The sequence below is a fragment of the Pecten maximus genome, unplaced genomic scaffold (assembly GCF_902652985.1).
Source record: "Pecten maximus unplaced genomic scaffold, xPecMax1.1, whole genome shotgun sequence".
Taxonomy (NCBI): Eukaryota; Metazoa; Mollusca; class Bivalvia; order Pectinida; family Pectinidae; genus Pecten; species Pecten maximus.
Genome location: NW_022982693.1, coordinates 13,292 through 28,272, shown reverse-complemented (window position 1 = coordinate 28,272; position 14,981 = coordinate 13,292). Strand labels below are relative to the sequence as shown.

The following is a 14,981-nucleotide window of genomic DNA, read 5'->3' as shown; positions in this document are numbered from 1 at the left end:
CCTGAAGCCATCTGTGTTGGCGAGTAGCTTAATAAACAAAACAATCATGCATAATATGATATTCATTTCTTTAAATTGAGAAACAATGAAAGTATGAAACCAATATTTAGATATTTGTTTTCTGACTTGAAATGAAAACTAGATCATGATGTATGGTTAATGAGACATTATATATCAAACAAATGAAGATAATGAGTACCGGTAAACACAATAGTCTGATAATAATTCTGTTTATGTATCCTGACTCAAGTATTGAGATATATTTTTCATTGAATGGTATCATCACTACCCTTGAGATACACAGCACTACTTGTCATAAATTAATGAGACTTTAAGTAATATCAGGAGTTTAAAAATCTACTTTACTTAAAAAGCTTATGCAAAAGTTTAATTAGTTAATTAACTTAATTAATTTTCCGATTTTTCACAATACTCGTTGGGCTGTTGTCGAATTTTATTTTGAATTTTGGTATATTTTATTGAAAACCACACTTCTTTTGCTTTATCATTAACAACTTTTGTTTTGAATGATGGTCCTTTAAGAGGAGTATAATGATAATGTGAAGCTGAGATCATGAACTATTCTGTGCTGGTTCAGCCATTGTCAGCGTAATGTGACCAGCTGCGTCCTTCGGGGTGTCCTTGAGTGAGATAGCACTATATAAACTCTGTATCAGCATCACAATCATTACCACAAGGAGAAAAATACAAACATACCATAGCCTCAAAAAAACACATAATATGTACTTGCCACATGTATATCTCACACACACTGTCACAGGGGATACTGTACTTAAATGACCATAGCTATTGATAGGACGTTGAACAAAACCAAACCAATCTGGATAATATGCAACAGGTGTCCTGTATATATTTACTTAGGTAAAAATCAGCTGCTATGTATACAAGGATGTTCTGCCATGGCTGTTCATGGAATGTTAAACCCAACAAACAATTTAAAGAGGATTCTGTATATTTTCCAGGCCGCTGTCCATGTCAGAGAACTTAAGTAAACTTGCCCACAAGATAGACTTTTACAAAGATGAATCTGATGACAAGAAAGGATCGTCGGGTGACATTGACAAGGAAAGTGATGATAAGAATGCTACATCATTCCAGCCATCACTTTGGCCCTGGGACTCCGTCAGGAACAAAATCAAGTGAGTGAAATGTTCAGACTTTTTAAATCTGTAAGCTTTTGCTGAACCTCTGTAGATGTATCCGGACATTTGCAATGGTGTGTTTGACACAGACAACTTCGTTATATAATATCATAAATATATATTAATGTGAGTCAGGGTATTAGGATATTAATAGTGCCAGAGCAATGGCTACTAGAGACAATTCTCATGAAACACTGCTGCAGTACTAGCATCCGTGAACAATGTCTACTCAAATAATGTAACAACAGAATACATGCAGGATCCTTTGAGGATGCAAATTGTATTAAAATATTGTTAACCTGTTATACTCCATGCCACGTACAGTGTACAATCCATTCTGGCTTCCCTCATTGTCATAGGACCATCATTATCATATCTCATGAGATTTGTGTGTTTGTTTCTGCATACATATATAAAAAATAATGTACATGTAGTAAGTTGTTTAGAGACTTAAGTTTTTTGACTAATTAGGGGCTCCCTGACGGAGATGAGTGTACTTCTGGATGTTCTCAATATTACCAAGGAGAAGCGCTATATGATCCTAGACCAGGTGTCCCAGCCTTCACCTGATCCCAAACCTCAACTTCAACTCCAACTCCTCTCCAAGAAATCGGTATGCAGAGTCTTTAGTTTGTATTACACTAATTACCCTTTCATTTCTTTCTGCAATTCATACTGTTTGATAATAAAGTTTCACAATATTTACTGTTTATAATTTTGGTTTTCATAGTTTAAAACATCACATTATGAAAGATTTAATTTATTCACACACATAAAAGAAGAAATGTGGATATTTAAAAAAAAAAAATTTATCCGAGATATGGTTGGAGGATTTTTTTTAATACTTTTAATACATGTCTATTAGCTACTAGTGTATTTTGATCTAAATGAGCAAAGAATGCAGATCCAAAGAGCTGTTAATCTATGATGTGACTGTAAAGCATTAGGCCTTACGTTGATCTTCTTTTACTGTATGATATCGACAAAAATATCTTTCAAAAACCATTGTGTTTTGAGCAATGCAGAGGTTCATTTGTTAATTGTAAACTGTATTTACGATGATCAATTGTTATCTTTATCATTTCTGTTTAATTCAATTTGGTACATACCATTTACAGGCCCTCAATGAGGCGACAAACGTCTTGTTAAGTGGGGCGGAAAGATTACGACGATCACAGTCTGAGATGGGTAGTAAACCACAGGGAGATTTCCACATGGAGCTGCTCAAACTCCGACAGAACTGGCGACTGAAGAAGGCTGGCAAGTTGATACTGGGGGACCTCAGCTACAAATCAGGTCAGTGAGACAACAGGAGTGTCATGCTTCAGATTCTACTTATGTCCGGCATGAAATATAATATAATAATGTTATGCGAACTGATAGGGTGATCCTATCTGATGCCTTGTCCTTCATGACTTGTGTGTGACTTGTCTATGTGGCCTGTTCTTGTGACTTTTCTTCAGTAGCTTATCCATGGTAAATTATGAGATTTTGATTAAAGATGGTAGTGAAAAAATGCGATTAAAAAATAAATTATCCCCACAAGTCAAAGAAAGGTCAATAGTGCATTTAGCTTGCAATTTTTAGTCTTCAATGTGTCCCAAGTAACTCATTGTGTACTGGTTATCTCCCTTTATACCAACAAAACAGGCAGTTTCAATAGATTCATCTTGTGTTTCATTATCTCAATAGCTGGATCACGATACTGGCAGGGAGGAACATTTGAGGTGGTCAAGAGTACTACTGTTGGCGAGGGATCTGAATCTGGGGCCATGCTACCTAAGGGCAGTCTAGAGGTCATAATTCCTAGTGAACTGGAGGGTGTTGCATACATTCAAGTGGAGGTCAAGGTGGTCCCAGGTAAGACAAAACAGTTTAATCATACAGACTGTAACACTGGTTTATATAAGTTACAGTGTTGAATATGTAACTAAACTGATAGTTCACTGTTACAGAGGCCATGGACTTGATGAGTGCCATTCTGAAGATCTCCTCTGGCCTTGGCACCATACCTACTGATGCTTACTGGAAGCAGAAACTGGAGGTGGCACAGAACGTCCTCTTCTGTAAAGAAATTTTTGCACAGGTGAATTCAGTGATGTTGTTACATGTTTGTGTTTTAGTTTAGTATTAGTTTTGCAAACAAACATTTAAATTTTTAGTCCACCTTTTGATCCATCATCTGATGGAGGGCTATTCAAATGGCCCTACATTGTTGACTGTTCATCTATAAAGAAGGACCAAGGTGAGCTTATGCCATACCGTTGCGTCCGTCGTCCGTCGTCCATCCGTTCGTCAACAATTGACTTCTTCTCCATAACCACTGATTAGAATTTGACCAAATTTTGTCAGAAGCATCCCTATGGGGTATGGACTCAAAATTGTACAAATGGTGGTGCTGACCCCCAAGGGGTCTGAGGGGCGGGGCCAAAAGGGATCAATTTGGCTCTTATTAATATAAACGACTTCTTCTCTGAAACCAAGCAAAGGATATTGCTCCTATTTGCCTGGTAGTATCACTATGGGGTAAGGATTCAAAATTGTACAAATGGTGGGACTGACCCCCTGGGGGTCTTGAGGGGCGGGGCCAAAATGGGTCAATATACCTATATTGATATTAATGACTTCTTCTCTGAAACCAAGCAATGGATATTGCTCATATTTGCCTGGTAGCATCACTATGGGGTGGGGATTCAAAATTGTACAAATGATTGGGCTGACCCCCTGGGGGCCTGAGGGGCAGGGCCAAATGTGGTCAATTGGGCTATATTGATATAAATGACTTCTTCTCTGAAACTGAGCATTGGATATTGCTCACATTTGTCTGGTAGCATCACTATTGGGAGGGGACTCAAAATTGTACAAATGGTGAGGCTGACCCCACGGGGGCCTGAGGGGTGGGGCCAAGAGGGGTCAATTGGGCTATATTGATATAAACGACTTCTTCTCTGAAACCAAGCAATGGATATTGCTCATATTTGACTGTGAGCATCCCTTTGGGGTTCGGATTCAAAATTGTACAAATAGTGGGGCTGATCCTGACCTCCCTTGGGGCTGAGAGGCGGGGCCAAAAGGGGTCATTTTGGCAGAATTTACATAAAAAACTTTTTCTCTGAAACTAAGCAATGGATATCTCTAATATTTGACTGGTAGCATTCCCTTGGGTTAAGGATTCAAAATTAAACAAATGATGGGGCCAACCCCCTTGGAGCTGAGGGGCGGGGCCAAAAGGGGTCAATTTGGTTAAATTGATATAAACAACATCTTCTCTGAAACTAAGCAATGGATATCACTCTCATTTGTATGGTAGCATGGTCATGGGGTGGGGATTTAAAATTGTACAAATTTTAGGGTTGACCCCACCAGGGGGCTGAGGGGTGGGGCCAAAAGGGGACAATTTGGCTAAATTGATATGAACAACTTCTTCTCTGAAACAGCTCATATTTGACTGGTAGCATCCTTTTGGGTAAGGATTCAAAATTTTATAAAAGAAGGAACTGACCTCCCGGGGTGCAGAGGGCGGGGTCAGAAGGGGTCAATTGGTTTAAACAACTTCTTTTCTGAAACTAAGCCATGGATATCACTCACATTTGTGTGGTAGCATCCCTATGGGGTTGCGCCAAAAGTCAGTTTCATTTCATGGATTAATGCATTTTTTGGCATAAAAACCTCACATACCCATATAAAATGCCTATAATATATTGACATAGCAATACCAGTGACAAATATACTTAATCATCATTCTTGTTTCATATCTCATGAAATCCAGGTGAGCGATACAGGCCCTCTGGGCCTCTTGTTTTAGTATTAGAAGAGTATTTCTCAAACCTCTGATATAAATTCCCCTTAGTTCCTATTGGTGCCCATCCAATTTTGAATCTGATCAGGAAAACAAAATGGCTGACAGGTGGCCATCTTGGGCTTTGACAGTTAAAGTTTGTTATCACTATTTCTTGACAAGTACTGGAAGGAAGTTTGTTTAACTTGATATATAGGCTCCCTTTGGTCCTTAGTTGTGCCTGTTTGATTTTATGACTGATTAGAAAAACAACATGGTCAACAGCCAGCATCTTGGATTTTGACTGTTGATGTTTGTTATCGCTATTTCCCATAAAATTCTTCTTGGAATTTTTTCAAATTTCATAAGTAGATTCTCCTTGTATTGGTTGAAGCTGTTATCCTTATTCCTCGAAGAGTTCTTGATAGATCTTTCTCAGATTTCATAATATTATATAGGTTTATGTTATTTTCAATGAAGAGGAAGCTGACAAAAGTAGAGAAGAGATTAGTCTTACATGTACATCCAATAGTCTTGTATTATATTAAAGTTACTTATTGTTGTATTTATTTCACAGTTGGCCCGAGAAGCAGTCCAAAGTAAATCGTCAGTACCTCATCTAGTCGTGGGCAACCAAATCATCACAAATGTAAGTTATAGTTTGTTCACCTACCAGTCCGTATACACTTACGCTATTTACTACCCATGTTTTCTAGTGAACACCATCTGAGTTCTTGATTAATATTTCTATAGTATACAAAATTCAAGTGACATATTTGTTATGTATTTTTATTTCACTGCATTTACAATTTGTATATCAACAAAGAAGCAATAGCAATATTCTATAAATTCTACACTAGTATACTGGATTGCAGTTTGACAATGTGTTGAGACCAAAGACAAAGGAAATAAACAATGTGTTTTACAGTAGACATTTTCATACATGCCATACTTTTTGGAGACCAATAAGGGAGATGGGTGACATTATTTTAAAAATATTTTACTCAATTTTAAATCAATAAATTAATTTTGAAAATTTTAAATCAATAAATTGATTTTGAAAATTATGATAAAGAATATTGATATTCATTGGAGATATCAATCATATTATATGAAAACAACAATAAGTTATATAGGATAAAAATGCAATTAGTATAATATATTTTGATAATCTAGAATTATTATTCATCTTTTTATACATAAAAAGTTTCTCAGTTTTGTGCATATTACATAAAAGCATTTAAAAGGGAAACATGTAGTTTAAAAGACAAGCCAGTTCATTTATCAGCTTGGACTTTCCTTGAAATGTAAAAGCTTCTCTCTGAGGCAACAAATCAGATGTAAAAATTGCCATAAAATTCCTTTCCTGAGGAGTCCCTAATGGTGGACCGTTCAATCTAAATATATTCCAAGTGTAAGTAGTCTTGAGAGCTGAATGACGATGATTGTTGTGGGAGTCTTTATAACCCATTGCTACAGTAAATGTTATCACAAAAATCCCAGATTCTGTATATATTGTCTCTGTCAGGGAAGGTACAGTCAGTGTAAACATCATGATTGACCATTAAAGGGACATCACGGTAAAAACATTATAATTTTCAATGAATGTACGTGTTTTGTTCCTTTCCAGTTATATTTCTGTGCTGTCACAATGTTCACAGTCGATCCTCATGTCCAGCTTGACCACTTGATTTAGTTGGGAATCCCCCTCTAAATTTAGCACGGAAATTATTTTTAAATCATTACGTAACTGTTTTGAAATCGAGGCAACACAAACACACGATAGTTTACAAGGCGAATGGGATTAGTTGGACAACGATATTATACAGTGGTTTAAATGTTAAATAACACGTTCTGTATATATTCCAGCACATATATTTATGTGTAAATAAGTGTAAACACCGTACATATAGTATAGTGATAGTAGCGATGTACTGGTACAGACTGTATAAATATTACCGAGTTTGTGTAAATATTACCGAGATTGTCATGACCTACTATCCAGCAATCAAGCAGAATACGAGCAGCGTCCGTATTACGTACTGCTGTTTTCATGTTTGAACTGTATTGTACTGCTTCCCCAGTTTAATTCTAGGATTGTGTTTGACCCATTTTCCAATTATTCTCTTCATCGCGGAAGCTGTTATCGTTTTCAACCGCAGTCGATTCACAGTGGAAGCCATTTTTGTTTTCAGGTGTTTTAGTGTGTTGTGCGCATGCGTGTTATCGTATATGTCACAAAATTTGCATATTCAGACTATTGATCAACGAATTGTGATAACCTTTTTTAGCCCACCATCATCAGATGGTGGGCTATTCAAATTGCCCTGTGTCCGTGGTCTGTCGTCCGTCCGTCCCTCCGTCCGTCCGTCCGTCCGTCCGTAAACAATTCTTGTTATCGCTAATCCTCAGAAAGAACTGAAGGGATCTTTCTCAAATTTCATATGTAGGTTCCCCTTGGTGCCTAGTTATGCATATTGCATTTTGAGACCAATCGGAAAACAACATGGCCGACAGGCAGCCATCTTGGATTTTGATAATTGAAGTTTGTTATCGCTATTTCTGAGAAAGTACTGAAGGGATCTTTCTCAAATTTCATATGTAGGCTCCCCTTGGTGCCTAGTTATGCATATTGCATTTTGAGACCAATCGGAAAACAACATGGCCGACAGGCAGCCATCTTGGATTTTGACAGTTGAAGTTTGTTATCGCTATATCTGAGGAAGTACTGAAGGGATCTTTCTCAAATTTCATATGTCGGCTCCCCTTGGTGCCTAGTTATGCATATTGCATTTTGAGACCAATCGGAAAACAACATGGCCGACAGGCAGCCATCTTGGATTTTGACAATTGAAGTTTGTTATCGCTATTTCTGAGAAAGTACTGAAGGGATCTTTCTCCAATTTCATATGTAGATTCCCCTTGGTGCCTAGTTATGCATATTGCATTTTGAGACCAATCGTAAAACAACATGGCCGACAGGCAGCCATCTTAGATTTTGACAATTGAAACTTATTATCGCTATTTCTAATAAAGTGCTGAAGGGATCTTTCTCAAATTTCATATGTAGGTTCCCCTCGGTGCCTAGTTATGCATATTGCATTTTGAGACCAATCAGAAAACAACATGGCCGACAGGCAGCCATCTTGGATTTTGACAATTGGAGTTTGTTATCGCTATTTATCAGAAAGTACTGAAGGGATCTTTCTCAAACATTTTTGTAAGTTCCCCTTGGTCTGTAGTTCTGCATATTGCATCTTGGGACCAATAGGAAAACAACATGGCTGACAGGCAGCCATCTTAGATTTTGACAATTGAAGTTTGTTATCGCTATTTATCAGAAATTGCTGAAGGGATCTTTCTCAAATTTCATTTGTAGGTTGCCCTCTGTGTCTAGTTATGCATATTGGATTTTGAGACCAGTCAGAAAACAACCTGGCCGACAGGCAGCCATCTTGTATTTTGACAATTGAAGTTTGTTATCGCTATTTTACAGAAGGTACTGAAGGGATCTTTCTCAAATTTCATATGTAGGTTCCCCTTGGTCCCTGGTGTTGCATTTTGGGACCAATCCGAAAACAACAGACAGCCATTATCGCTAAATCTTAAATTTTATATATAGGTTCCCCTTGTTTGAAAAGTACTAGAGGGCTGTTTCTGAATTTACACAGATTAGTAAGACTTAGAGGAAGGGAAAAATAGAGAAAAGATCAATCTGACATGGAACCTATAAAGATCATTCAATGGTGGGCGCCAAGATCCCTCTGGGATCTCTTGTATAATTAATAATTGATGTTTTTTATATACAAATATCATCTAATTCGAATGGTTATTGTTCATAAGGATATTTTTTTTAAAGATACCCAATAATATGAAAAAATACAAAATAAAAATTGGTTTACCGTGATGTCCCTTTAAGACCAACACATGTACTAGTTTTTTTTAGTGTTATGAAATAGATGATGTTTTATATGAAAACACGTGTGATTTTGTGGTCTGACGAAGCTTTGAATCGCTGATTGTAAACAAAGTTTCATCCTTGATGATCAAAGAATAATTTTTAAAAGTCTGTTAACTAACAGATTTATAGTTTGTAAGCAACTTACCTTTAATTCATGTCGATAGATATTCTAGCGAGAGCCATCACACTAGCCAGAGCTTAGTGGGAATCCTGAGTCCATTAAGCACCATTTTGACTGAGTGATCACATGAATTCTAAATTTAGCCAAATCTCAAAATCTTGAGGAAAAACAGAGAGAGATATAAATAAAAATGGCAATGGCCAAAATACTTGAGGGAATTATGAAATATAGGAATTTAGGCTCTCTTCCTGGGAGGTAATAAATAACATGAAAATAAGGGAGATTTTGTCTCCCACCAGGAGGTATATGCGTTATCCTATTTTACACTTGCTGAATTACTAATATGGATTTTCTATTTTTTAGATATTCCCTGGTATTCAACTTTCCATTGTACTGTGCCATTCTCCTGGGAAAGAGAAAGAGAAAAAGGTAAATCCTTAAGATGAATTAAACAATTTTAGAGAAATAAATGAAAATTGTGCAGAAAAGTGTTGCATAACTACCTAACTGATGACAAACCCCGTATATATGCAAGACATGTGTATTTTATCAAGTATAATTTACTAGTTTTTTCTAGTTTCTTTTTTAAGTCCATTTTATCTGATTTTTTAGCAGTCATCAACGCCTCACAAATTGGACCACAATCACGTTTTAGAGCACTCCCTCCATCAGCTATTACGTGAGCTCCACTTCAAAAATATCCACTTCTCGCCACCACATCCTGTCACAGCAGTCATCGGCATCTCAAAGAAACGGCGACTTGCAGGACCCAATGCCCTGTCACGCTCAGAACTGACTGAAATGATTGAAAAGTGAGTCAAGATGATTTTAATTAAGTGGAACAGTGCAAAAGAGATTCACTTATTATCATTTGTAGCCAATTAGTGTAATGATATAATGATATAATGATAATTTAGGTGACTTAAGTTTTGTTTACCTACCTTGTTACGTAATTAACCCTGGTCACCTTGAAATGGTTTAACAGATTTTTAAATCAACATATATTACATAATTATATACCTATTGTTAGATTATTAAGCTTTTCAAGAACAAAAATCTAATCAAAATATGAGGTATTTATTTTCGTTTAAAAAGTGATTACAATTATATTTCAAATGAAGATTGAATGATATTCATCTTTCTTTTGCTTCAGTGAAAGTTTACTGCATCAGATCATCAAGCAGACAAAGCACAGTGTTTTACGCCTCAGGTAGGTAGTCAGCCTACTGTTTGTTCATCGTCATGTACTAAGTATGGTATCATCAGGTGTCAATGTTTCTCACCTGACGTAGGTAATCAGCCTACTGTTTGTTCATCGTCATTTACTAAGTATGATATCATCAGGTGTCAATGTTTCTCACCTGACGTAGGTAATCAGCCTACTGTTTGTTCATCGTCATGTACTAAGTATGATGTCATCGGGTGTCAATGTTTATCACCTAAGGTAGGTAGTCAGCCTACTTAAATTTCATTGTCTCAATTGAACCCTTCAGACATTAAGGTTGCATGTTATAACTTGATGTTACAGAACCATGAAGACAATAGATCGCTATGCTTCCTCACAGAAGGATCCTAACTTAGCAACACACTGGAACTGTACCAACAACAGTTTAGAGGCAAGCTGTCGGGTAGTGATCACATCCCAGGGATATGATCTGCGGTACGTCATCTCACTCAATCTCATATCTACATCTTCCCTCCTTTATGGAGTTAAACTTATTGTTTTTCATGTTAATAACATCAATAGTTGACAATAACATCATTGATATACAGCAGGCACATGATGTATGTATTACGATCCTAAACAAGACAGGGAAATTCTTTTCTGGTTGTCTACTGTGTATTTCCTATGTACCGGTAACAGCTCCCTTATAAAGCCTTCACAGTTGACAGGACCAGTTCAGGAGGTAAAAGTGATTTGCAAGACCCCTTTTTCACTTTTTCAGTCAATATTTCAGGTCTGATGTTTGCTGGAAAACATCTTGACCTTTATGGGGTTTTTTTAAGTAATGCCTTTCTTAAAATTTTTGTTTCTGGGCAATATCTCTGAACAGTACAAGTTCTTTTTTCTAGGTGACATCTCCAAACAGTACAAGTTTTTGTTCACTAAAAGCATAGATTCCTCACATTTTTCTGTATGTTCCTGTAGGGTATGGCACAGTTTTGTGTTGAACATCGGAGTGGACATGGTAAAAGCTGTCACACGTGAGGGGCGTGTCTACACATTTTCCTATGAGGAGCGGGAACTGGAAGATTTCATCATGTGGCAGGTATACCTACCAGATAAGATAAATAACATGTAGACATGATACCCTACATTTAGTTATAATGCACCACATTTACAGATAATTTGATGATACATCAGAACATAAAAATCAACTGTTTCATACCTTGTATAGTCAACGACAAGGGGAAGCAGTTCATTGGGTTGGTCCTAACACTGAGTTGGTCCTAATACTGGTCATCAATCTTGACTTTCAATCATTACAATTTTCTAGTAATTTTCCTGATAAACTGTCAAAATACTTAGTTTGCATTTATGGAGCAAGTCGGGTTACAATTCTTTTTGTGTTTTTAAAAGCATAGTCAGTATGAGTCTGTAAAATGTCGTGTTTCAAAGAAATGGTAGAATTTTGATAATTTAGGTATAATTGTAATCCAAGAGGTGCTCTGTCATAGATATTTATATACACTGTTTGTGTCTATATGGTATTTACTGTATAGAGGTTGTAGGTAGTTGTCTGGTTAACTCAGCATGTTTCTACTCTGTTAAATATATGCTGTTTTATAAAGTGTTGTATAAATATAAGCTATTCTATAAAGTGTGTTGTATAAATATAAGCTGTTCTATAAAGTGTTGTATAAATATAAGCTGTTCTATAAAGTGTGTTGTATAAATATAAGCTGTTCTATACAGTGTTGTATAAATATAAGCTGTTCTATAAAGTGTGTTGTATAAATATAAGCTGTTCTATAAAGAGTGTTGTATAAATATATGCTGTTCTATAAAGTGTGTTGTATAAATATAAGCTGTTCTATAAAGAGTGTTTTATCAATATAAGCTGTTCTATAACGTTTGTTGTATAAATATAAGCTGTTCTATAAAGTGTGTTGTATTAATATAAGCTGTTCTACAAAGTGTGTTGTATAAATATAAGCTGTTCTATACAGTGTTGTTTAAATATAAGCTGTTCTACAAAGTGTGTTGTATATATTGTTACATTTTACAGATATCTCAGCACCAGTTAAGTGTTTCCCAGAACCTAGCCCGAATGATGGGATGGCAGATGCTCAGTACCAGTACTGCCCTTGGTGTGGGGGACATGGAGGATGTGAGCACAGCCTCATCACTAGTACTAGCTTCACCAAACCATGATAGGTATGCATCTGATTTACATGTAAAATCATTTTCACCTCTTCAATTTATTCTCTTTTTTATTTTCGATAAAACTTTTCAATCTGAAAAGAAATTGTGATAGTATACAATATCTGTCTACTTATTAGGGTACTGGCAATCAAGAGTGGGCCAAGTAGTGGTGTAAAGGTCTTCCTCCAGTGCCATTCCAAAGATCACAACAGCAAGAACAGGGCTGTATTAAAGGACATTAAATGGCAAAGCATTGGTACAGACTTTCAGTCTGTTGACCTTGAACGGTTTGATGGACGTAGTTTTGCATCAAAGTTTGAACTCTTGTTGGCAGTGCTCACACGATCATCAAAGTGATAGCTATAAATATGTATTTATAGTCTATTTTTTGTGACATATGGAGGTATGCTGGAGAAGAAGTTTTAATTGGAGGAATTGTATGATGCTTCAAATTATAAATGCATGATGGTCACAGAAATGTGAGCAGAAAGTCTGATCTGACAAACAAATGGCTAGTAGATTGTTCTCTGACAAACATGGCCCCAAGTAGATCACCTGACAAACAGTTGACAAAGGAATTGCTGTCTAATTAGTAGGACGTCCATTGCATCATGGGATAAACATACGCCAGTGGAGCAGTAGATAAGAAGGTGCCCAGTGGAGCATTAGTTAACGGATACCCAGTGGAGCATTATATAACGGACGCCCAGTGGAGCATTAGTTAACGGATACCCAGTGGAGCATTAGTTGACGGATGCCCAGTGGAGCATTATATATAAGGACGCCCAGTGGAGCATTAGATAAACAGATGCCCGGTGGAGCATTAGATAAACAGATGCCCAGTGGAGCATTAGATAAACAGATGCCCAGTGGAGCATTAGATAAACAGATGCTTAGTGGAGCATTAGATAAACGGATGCCCAGTGGAGCATTAGATAAACGGATGCCCAGTGGAGCATTAGATAAACGGATGCCCAGTGGAGCATTAGATAAACAGATACCCAGTGGAGCATTAGATAAACGGATGCCCAGTGGAGCATTAGATAAACAGATGCCCAGTGGAGCATTAGATAAACGGATACCCAGTGGAGCATTAGATAAACAGATGCCCAGTGGAGCATTAGATAAACGGATGCCAAGAGGAGCATTAGATAAACGGATACCCAGCGGAGCATTAGATAAACAGATGCCCAGTGGAGCATTAGATAAACGGACGCCCAGTGGAGCATTAGATAAACCGATGCCCAGTGGAGCATTAGATAAACAGATGCCCAGTGGAGCATTAGATAAACCGATGCCCTGTGGAGCATTAGATAAACCGATGCCCTGTGGAGCATTAGATAAACGGACGCCCAGTGGAGCATTATATAACGGACGCCCAGTGGAGCATTAGATAAACCGATGCCCAGTGGAGCATTAGATAAACGGATGCCCAGTGGAGCATTAGATAAACAGATGCCCTGTGGAGCATTAGATAAACACATGCCCAGTGGAGCATTAGATAAACAGATGCCCAGTGGAGCATGGAATAAACTATTGCATGCTCTCAATGAATTGTCTATCAAGCTGGCAGCCTAAAAATATATAGTTGTCCTACATTCATGAGTTTAACTGTTTTTTTATACCAATTTCAGCCCATCACATGGTTCAGTGATCGGGTGCCTACTTTTAATTAGTAATGTTTTTTTATAAGCAAACTGCTATCTTTCAAACAAAACATCATTACTCATCTTTCATTCATTTGATTATAGACAGATTTGTTAAATGTAGGTTTATTTCGACTAGAAACACTTCCAAACATCATCTCTTTGACATGTATGTATTACACTGATGTCTTATACTAGAGATAGACACACCTACGCTGCGTTTATATCATCAGCTCACTTGTCAACACAACTAAATGTATTTCTGTCGAATTGGAGTACTCTGCCAAGGATAATAAGATATCACTTTATAAAGCCCAGTGCTCTTTGTTAGTTGTGTTAAGACATAGATGATGAATGAAGCCTGTTAAAAAAGTCATATACATTTTGTATTTCTTATTGAAGATAAGAATTTTACATCCGAAAGTTATTTCACAGAAATTGTGGATTGTGTACAATAAAATGATATTGATTATTATGTTGTTTGGGTCATTATTGTTAGAAAATGTTCTTTGTTTGAATTCACCATTATCAGATAGTGGGCTATTCAAGTCAGTCCTTCCGTCCATCTGGCGTCAATTATTGTCAGATTTCATTGGTAGGTTCTCCCTGAGCTAGTTGGGCATATTCAATTTTGGAACTGATCAGAACTCAAGATGGCAAGTTTGTTATGTACTGTGCGTCCTAAGCCTATAACAGCCCTCCACACACCAGTATCGTTACCTACTAGACCTATACCAGTCCTCCACACACCAGTATCCTTACCTACATGTACTAGGCCTATAACAGTCCTCCACACACCAGTGTCTTTATCTACTAGGCCTATAACAGTCCTCCACACACCAGTATCCTTACCTACTAGACCTATATCAGCCCTCCACACACCAGTATCATTACCTACTAGGCCTATATCAGCCCTCCACACACCAGAATCATTACCTACTAGGC

At 37.1% G+C, this 14,981-nt stretch overlaps 2 protein-coding genes across 2 annotated transcripts; both read left to right on the top strand.

Annotated features, from left to right (window-relative positions):
• Positions 1-983: 983 nt before the first annotated feature.
• LOC117320792 (mediator of RNA polymerase II transcription subunit 17-like) lies at positions 984-14,508 on the top strand (the record flags this gene model as incomplete). The annotated part of the gene is given in 13 exon segments (XM_033875280.1): positions 984-1,160; positions 1,635-1,776; positions 2,282-2,459; positions 2,856-3,023; positions 3,119-3,249; positions 5,519-5,590; positions 9,387-9,452; positions 9,636-9,835; positions 10,177-10,233; positions 10,552-10,683; positions 11,173-11,293; positions 12,254-12,402; positions 12,528-14,508. Coding segments are annotated over 13 exon segments (1,813 nt in total), but the record flags the coding sequence as incomplete, so codon positions are not given.
• LOC117320793 (collagen alpha-1(I) chain-like) lies at positions 13,145-13,783 on the top strand. The gene has a single exon (XM_033875281.1). The coding sequence runs from the start codon at positions 13,145-13,147 to the stop codon at positions 13,781-13,783; it is 639 nt and encodes a 212-aa protein (XP_033731172.1).
• Positions 14,509-14,981: the final 473 nt, after the last annotated feature.

Bases quoted from the DNA above. Each gene is read 5' to 3' on its own strand.
- LOC117320793 (XM_033875281.1), top strand. From the start codon at position 13,145: ATGCCCAGTGGAGCATTATATATAAGGACGCCCAGTGGAGCATTAGAT.